This window comes from Hordeum vulgare, chromosome 7H (assembly GCF_904849725.1).
Source record: "Hordeum vulgare subsp. vulgare chromosome 7H, MorexV3_pseudomolecules_assembly, whole genome shotgun sequence".
Classification (NCBI taxonomy): Eukaryota; Viridiplantae; Streptophyta; class Magnoliopsida; order Poales; family Poaceae; genus Hordeum; species Hordeum vulgare.
Genome location: NC_058524.1, coordinates 619,226,497 through 619,234,924, shown reverse-complemented (window position 1 = coordinate 619,234,924; position 8,428 = coordinate 619,226,497). Strand labels below are relative to the sequence as shown.

At 48.7% G+C, this 8,428-nt stretch overlaps 1 protein-coding gene across 1 annotated transcript; it reads left to right on the top strand.

The window, feature by feature from the left end:
- Positions 1 to 2,202: 2,202 nt before the first annotated feature.
- Positions 2,203 to 6,170, top strand: LOC123413104 (disease resistance protein RGA2-like). The gene is made up of 2 exons (XM_045106052.1): positions 2,203 to 5,911; positions 6,112 to 6,170. The coding sequence occupies exons 1-2, from the start codon at positions 2,203 to 2,205 to the stop codon at positions 6,168 to 6,170; spliced, it is 3,768 nt and encodes a 1,255-aa protein (XP_044961987.1).
- Positions 6,171 to 8,428: the final 2,258 nt, after the last annotated feature.

The window sequence follows — 8,428 nt, the reverse complement described above, 5'->3', positions numbered from 1 at the left end:
CACCACCACTAAGCCCTCAAGGTGACACCTTCAGGAAGGTCACGACGTCAAGGACGTCGCCGCCCACCTGAGTTAGGGTTTTCACCCGAGGGCAGGTAGGATGAAAGTAGAGGAGCAGACATATACCGACGTCTCCAAAAAGAAAAGCGACGCTCTCGAGCATCGTCGGCGGCGCGGCTGGGCAGGGCCGACCAAGAGTTTCCCCGAATATGAATCTCCTTCACCAGCTTCACCCGCAGCCACGCGCCAAGGCCCCTACAAGCCAAGCCGGCACCGCCAGGAACCTCCACCCCGTGCCCCGTCGTCGAGTCCGATCGCCATGCCACGACCACACCGACAACCAGCGCCACCACCATGAGCTGCCCCACCACGAAGATCAAAAGCGGAGTCAGCTGGAGCCAAAGCCTCAGCCTGGGCCAGCCACCTCCACCGGGGAGCAGCCCCGCGCCACCTGTGTCGCCGGCGATCAGATCTGAACTCGCCAGATTGGGGTCGCGGACACCACGGACACGCCCAGGCAGCCCCCCACGCCGTCACGAGGGCCACAACAGTCGCACGTGGAGCACACATGGGAGCCCATCGTGGTCACCCTAGCCTGCACCATCGCGCCCTGCACGAGCGCGCCGCCACCCCTGAGAAGACCGCCCGCGTCGTTCCCGTCAGTAGTGGGGAGAAGAAGTCTCGCCGCCGCCGATGCCAGCTGGGCTTTGCCCGGCGGCGCGTCCCGTCGACGGCGAGGAGGAGAGGAGGGAGGTGGGCGCGGGGCGGGGTGGTAGGGTTCCCCCTTGGGCGTCACGCGGGAGCGACACGAGGGGGTCTAAGAGCATCTCCAACAGCCGCGCTTCGCGCCGCGTCCATAAAATGCGTTTGCCGCGCGCGCTTCGGCTGGTTTAGCGCGGGGTTAGGCGCATGCTCCAGCAGCCGCGCTATAAGGCAGCGCGCGCTGCTCCAGCAGTGCCAAAAAATGCAGCGCGCGCAAACCATTTTTTAAATAGATTGCATTCAAATAAAAAGTATACAAAGTTATTTTACATAGATTGCAACTTGATAGGTAGTTCGAAAACCGTACATAAACGCTCGTCTTCTTCAGTGAAGAAGGAGCTCCCGCCTGCATTGACGAGGTCGGCCTGCGCACTCGCCAATGCCTTCCGCCGACGCCTGTCCAACCGCTCCTCGCGGCGCCGGCGCGTGTCCTCCTCGCGGCGCCTTGCCCAATATTCCTGCTCGTAGGCGACCTCCTCCGGGTGGCACCGGTGCCACTCCGCCATGATCCGCTCGTCCTCCTGGGCAACGAGGAGGCGGCGCTGCCGCGCAGTGTGCTCCGCACGGTCTTGTGCGGAGTTTACACGAGGCGGCGGGGCGACGTCTAACGCCTGCTAGAGCGTGTAGACGTCCTGGAAGTTCATTTGACGGCGCGGCCTGCCTAGGCGCCACACCGCCGCGTCGAACGCTCGGGCGGCCTCGTGCGCCGTGTCGTACGTGCCGAGGCTAAGACGGAGATCGCCGGAGCGTATCTCGGCGTAGAACCCGCCGTTGGAGCGCTCGTGGACGCCGCGCTAGCCGGACGCAGAATGGCGGCGCGGCAGCATGGTGGCGCGTCGGGGGCGGGGCGCTGGAGCGGTGGCGGCGCGCTGGAGCGGCGGTGGCGCGAGAGGCAGAGGGAGAGAGAGAGTGGAGCGGTGGCGGCGCGAGGGAGCGGCACCGCTGCGGTTTTTATAGGCGCGCGCGAAGCGGCGCGGCAAAAATGGCGCGTGAGCTGCCGCCTTTTCGCGCGCGCAACCGGTTACCGCGCGCCCTGTTTTCCCGCCGCCGCTGGAGCGCGCCATTCCGTCCCGCGCGCGCTAAAATGGCGGTTTACCGCGCGCCCCTTTTCGCGCGGCTGTTGGAGATGCTCTAAGGTCAGCTATTGAGATGCAAGCTCTCTCCATTTTATCAAGCAGGGAAGAGAAAACAAGAAGAAAGCATTGCCCCCTCCTCATCGTCGTGTAAGCACCGGAATCATCATCCTCCGCCGCACTTTCGTCCCAAGCAAGCCCCGGAATCATCCACATGTACGCCTCGTTGAAACTCAATGCTAACATTTTTTTTTGTTCCATTTTCTCAGAAGCAAGCGAGCAGGCACATTGTTTACTCACACCATTGTTGTCTTCCTCACCTTGTTGCTTCTCTGTGTTCTTTGCATGTGTTTTCCTTAGTGTTGCGATGGCGGAGCTGGTGGCCACCGTGGTGGTCGGACCACTGCTCTCCATTCTCAACGATAAGGTATCCAGCAGCCTGCTCGACCAGTACAAGGTGATGAAAGGCATGGAGGAGCAACAGGAGATCCTGATGCGTAAGCTTCCTGCCATTCTGGACATCATCGATGACGCTGAGAAGGAAGCATCCCTGAGAAGAGGTGCAGCGGCATGGCTCGAGGCCATCAAGAAGGTGGCTTACGAGGCCAATGAAGTCTTTGATGAGTTCAAGTACGAGGCACTTCGCCGCAAGGCCAAAAAGGAGGGACACTACAAGGAGCTTGGCTTTGATGTGGTAAAACTCTTTCCCACCCACAACCGTTTTGTGTTCCGGAACAGGATGGGAAGAAAGCTCCGCAAGATTGTGCAGGCCATCGAGGTCCTTGTCACCGAAATGAACGCCTTTGGCTTCAAGTATCAGAAGAAAAAGACGCTAGTCTCCAGTCAGTTGCGGCAGACGGGTCATGCTAACGCTAACCCAGAGGAAATCAAGAAAATCATCAGCCAATCCAGAGACAACGATAAGAATGAAATTGTTAGTAGACTGGTTGGTCAAGCTAAGGATGCAGATGTCATGGTTGTTCCCATCGTTGGAATGGGGGGTCTGGGCAAGACCACATTAGCACAACTTGTTTACAATGATGATGAAATTCGGAAGCATTTCGATTTGTTGCTATGGGTGTGTGTCTCTGACTGCTTTGATATGGATTCTCTGGCTGATAGTATAGTTAAAGCAGCTCCTGGGAAGAAGGATTATGGTACAAAAGCAGATGATTCCAACAAAAAGAATGATGGTACAGAAGCAGCTCCTGGGAAGAAGGATTATGGTACAAAAGCAGATGATTCTAACAAGACACCACTTGATGACCTTCATAAAGTTCTGAGCGGGCAAAGCTACCTCCTTGTATTGGACGATGTCTGGAAACGACATGAGCGTATCTGGGGGGAGCTGATGGCATGCCTTCAACATGGTGGCAGGGGTAGTGTGGTCTTGACAACAACTCGTGATAAAGGGTTGGCTACAAAAATGGGTTGTGATGGTAAAACCTATGAGCTCGCATATTTGGAAGATAAATTCATAAAGGAAATCATTGAGAGAAGAGCGTTTAGATATTTGCCCAAGGAAGAGAAAAGGCCTGAAAGGTTGGTAGATATGGTTGATGAGATTGTAAAGAGATGTGCTGGCTCTCCTTTAGCAGCAACAGCACTCGGCTCTGTACTATGTACCAAGACCAGTGAGCAAGAATGGAAAGATATATTAACCAGTAGCAGCATTTGCACCGAGGAGATTGGAATCTTACCTATACTCAAGCTCAGTTACAATGACTTGCCATCGCAAATGAAGCAGTGCTTTGCTTTTTGTGCTATATTTCCCAAAGATTACGAGATTGATATGAACAAGTTGATCCAACTATGGATTGCACATGGCTTCATCCAAGGAAGGCAATCTCATCTTGAAACCATCGGCAAACAGATTTTCGATGAGCTAGCATCAAGTTCATTCTTTCAGGATGTAAAAAAAGTCCAAGCCACAAGTAGTCGACACTCCATGTTGTGTTACTCCAGAACAACATGTAAAATCCATGATCTTATGCATGATGTTGCACTTTCGGTAATGGAAAAGGAATGCGCCTTGGCAACTGAGGAAACAAGTCAGAGTGAGTGGCTTCCAAACACAGCTCGGCATTTATTTTTGCCATGCAAGGACCCAGAAAAAAAACTGGATAGTTCTCTGGAGAACAGCTTTCCAGCCATCCAAACACTTCTGTGTGATGGTTATATGAGTAGTTCATTGCAACATCTATCCAAATACAGCTCTTTGCAAGCGTTACAGCTCCACTCATTTGGAAGATCATTTCCACTGAAACCAAAGCATCTACATCACCTCAGATACCTAGATCTTTCAGGAAGTTGGATAAAAGCACTTCCCGAAGATATGAGCATTCTATACAACCTGCAAACGCTGAACCTCGCTGGTTGTAGTTCTCTTTGTAGACTTCCAAGACAAATGAAGTACATGACTTCCCTGCGTCACCTTTACACTCATGGTTGTCCAGAGCTGAAGAGGATGCCAAAAGACCTCGGAAGACTCACATCCCTACAGACACTTACATGCTTTGTAGCAGGTAGTGGCTCTAGTTGCAGTAATGTGGGAGAGCTAAGAAATCTAAAACTTGGTGGTCAACTAGAGCTATGTAATCTGGCAAACGTGAAAGAAGAGGATGCAAAAAAAGCAAACCTCATGAACAAGGAGGAGCTAAGAGAACTGACATTAACATGGACCTTGAAATGGAATTATTCTCAAGATAAAACCAGCTGGCGGGATAATGAAGAGGATGCAAAAGTGCTCGAGAATCTCAGACCTCATGATGAACTGGATGCGATAGGGATACACTCATATGGAGCCACCACCGTCCCGACATGGATGACTGTGTTGCAAAACTTTGTTGTGATCCATCTTTTCAGCTGTACAAAACTAGTATGGTTGTTCAGCCGTGACTGTGATACATCGTTTGCATTTCCAAACCTGAAGGAGCTTATGCTAAAAGGTCTTGTTGGTTTGGAGAGATGGTGGGAAGAAGATAAGGATGGGATGCAAGGAGAGACGATGATGTTTCCTCTACTTGAGAAGCTGCATATTATTGACTGTGTAAAGTTGAAAGCACTGCCAGGACATCCGACCTTCCCTGAGCTGCAGAATGTATGCATTGAGAATTGTCCAGAGTTGACAACTACAGCTAAATCACCAAAGCTCAGTGTATTGGACATGGAAGGATACGAGGCAGAGTTCTTCTTGTGGGTAGCGAGACATATGACTTCATTGACCAATCTGAAACTGACTAGCATTGAACACAGTAAAGATACAACCTCGATGGGGGCTGAGAATAGTCTGAGGGAAGTGGTGAACATCAAGGAAAAAGGGAACGATAAAGATTTTCCTCTGGCAGTTTTGGTGTTAAGAGGCTTTAAGTCAGTTGTAACTGTAACAGAGTTGTGTGCATGCTTTGTACACCTTCAAGATTTGTCAATTGTGAGGTGCCATGGGCTCGTCCACTGGCCAAAAAAATTGTTCGAAGGATTGGTATTGTTGAGGAGGCTAGAGATTGAAAATTGCGATAATCTGATTGGATATACACAAGCTTCTGCTGAGCCATCGACGTCATCAGAAACCAGTCAGCTCCTGCCACGTCTAGAGTCTCTGACGATATGGAGTTGTGAAAACTTGGTTGAGCTCTTCAACTTCCCTGCATCTCTCAAGACAATAGGCATTTATTATTGCGGTAAGCTTGAGTCCACATCCGGCAGGAAGGTGCAGCCGGGACAGTCAGTATCATCGATTCATCAAGGGTCATCCAGTATACAAGATTTATCATTATACCACTGTGACGGCTTAACAGGGGTCCTCTATCTCCCCCCGTCCCTCAAGAGACTAGACATTGTTGACTGTGGCGGGTTGGCATCTCTGGAATCCTGCTCTCCCGAGTGCAAATTCTTGAAGTTCCTCCAGCTTCGGGGTTGCAAGACCCTGGAATCCCTACCGGATGTGCCGCAAGCATACCCATCTCTCCAATATCTTTGCATTAGAGACTGCCCTGGTATGAAGACGCTTCCTGCCAGCCTGCAGCAACGCCTTGGCAGCATCCAACAGGAACACCTAGATGCTCGTCTTTATGAAAGTAAGCACGCAGCAATTACCTTCTCTATTACTACTACTTACTAGCGAGTGTTAAATGTGCTAGTTAGATAATGACAATAGCATCACTTGTAGGACGACAGAAAATTGGAGCAAGTCAGATATTCCTTTATCTAAATTCGTCATTTCTTTCTTTAGTGATATTCCTCTTGGGTTTAAGTTTTACATGACTAATTTTTGTAGATAAGCCAAGGCCTATGCTGCTGAAGCCGAAGACATGGAAGTATGTCTGCAAAGGCTGAATTACTATTCCGAAAGACTTGGAAGATATGCTTTGCAAAGGTTGCTGAAATTGTACCCCTCTGATTGATTTTGTGGGAAGAAAACCATACCCCATGACTATATCTATATGTTTAGCTTTCTTCTGGTGTTGACCGTGTATGGTTTCTTTGTAGAATTCTTCCAGCACATACAAATGGGCAGAGAATAGAGATCATTTGGGGTAGAACTATTGTCTTGAAAGACCTGCCAGGATCAGTAGCTGTTATTGCCATGTTGTTTTGCGAGCGTTGGGTGCAAGCTCTTTTGTATTTGTGCAGGTACTCTGGACTTGACGAGATTCTCCTACTGGATTGATACCTTGGTTCTCAAACTGAGGGAAATACTTACTGCTCCTGTGCTGCATTGCCCTTTCCTCTTCAAGGCAAAAACCAACGCAAGCTCAAGAGACAACAAAAGATCTCTGTCTCCGTAGAAATCGTCACTTCATCTTTCGCCAGCCTTCGCTTATTCCGCAGTTCCTGTTTCGAGTTGCAAATATGAGCAACAGAACCGGTATCGAATACCGAGGCACTACTACGAGAGTTGGTTAAGTACACATCAATAACATGTATATCGAATATACCTGATTTTTTCTTGGCTGCCTTCTTATCAGCCAGATACTTGAGGCAGTTGCGCTTCCAGTGACCCAGTCCCTTGCAATAATAACACTCCATTTCAGGCTTAGGTCCAGCCTTGGGTTTCTTCATCGAATTGGCAACAGGCTTGCGGCTCTTCTTGGAATTACCCTTCTTGCCTTTGCCGTTTCTCTTGAAACTAGTGGTCTTATTCACCATCAACACTTGATGCTCTTTACGGAGTTGTGACTCTGCGACTTTCTGCATCGCGAATAACCTGCCGGGTGACTTGTTCATCCCTTGCATGTTATAGTTCAACACAAAGCTCTTGTAGCTTGGTGGAAGTGATTGAAGAATTCTGTGAGTAATAGCCTCTTGCAGGAGTTCAATCCCCAGCTCAGCTAGACAGTTTGAGTACCTAGACATTTTAAGCACATGTTCACTGACAGACGAATTCTCCTCCATCTTGCAAGCATAGAATTTATCGAAGGTCTCGTACCTCTCGATCCGTGCGTTCTTCTGAAAGATAAACTTCAACTCCTCGAACATCTCAAATGCTTCATGATGCTTGATGTCTACTACGCAACCTTCTCCTTGTAGACGTTGTTGGGCCTCCAAGTGCAGAGGTTTGTAGGATGGTAGCAATTTTCCCTCAAGTGGGTGACCTAAGGGTTATCAATCCGCGGGAGGTGTAGGATGAAGATGGTCTCCCTCAAGCAACCCCGCAACCAAATAACAAAGAGTCTCTTGTGTCCCCAACACACCCAATACAATGGTAAGTTGTATAGGTGCACTAGCTCGGCGAAGAGATGGTGATACAAGTGCAATACGGATGGTAGATATAGGTTTTTGTAATCTGAAATTACAAAAACAGCAAGGTAATAAATGGTAAAAGTGAGCACGAACGGTATTGCAATGCGTGGAAACAAGGCCTGGGGTTCATACTTTCACTAGTGAAGTTCTCTCAACAATAATAACATAATTGGATCATATAACTAGCCCTCAACATGCAACAAAGAGTCACACCAAAGTCAATAATAGTGGAGAACAAACTAAGATATTATTGTTGGGTACGAAACCACCACAAAGTTATTCTTTCTGATCGATCTATTCAAGAGTCCGTAGTAAAATAGCAGGAAGCTATTCTTTCCGTTCAATCTTTCATAGAGTTCGTACTAGAATAACACCTTAAGATACATATCAACCAAGACCCTAATGTCACCTCAAGTATCAGTGGGCATGGTTATACGATATGCATCACATAATCTCAGAATCATTTATTCAACCAACACATAGAACTTCAAAGAGTGCCCCAAAGTTTCTAACGGAGAGTCAAAACGTGTGCCAACCCCTATGCATAGGTTCCCAATGTCACAAATCCGCAAGTTGATCACCAAAACATACATCAAGTACTCACATGAATCAAACGTGTGCCAACCCATATGCATAGGTTCCCAATGTCATAAACCCGCAAGTTGATCACCGCAGATAGACATGTGCAAGACATACATCAAGTGTTCTCAAAGACTCAAACCGATAAGGTCAATTCATTACAAGAAGGGAGAGGGGGAAGAACTGTTGGAATTATGCCCTAGAGGAATTAATAAATATATAGTTATTATTATAATTCCTGTATCAAGATAATAGTTTATTATCTATGCTAT

Coding starts and splice junctions, on each gene's coding strand:
- LOC123413104 (XM_045106052.1), top strand. CDS start 2,203: ATGGCGGAGCTGGTGGCCACCGTGGTGGTCGGACCACTGCTCTCCATT. Junction 5,912..6,111: donor AGATGCTCGTCTTTATGAAA/GTAAGCACGCAG, acceptor TAATTTTTGTAG/ATAAGCCAAGGCCTATGCTG.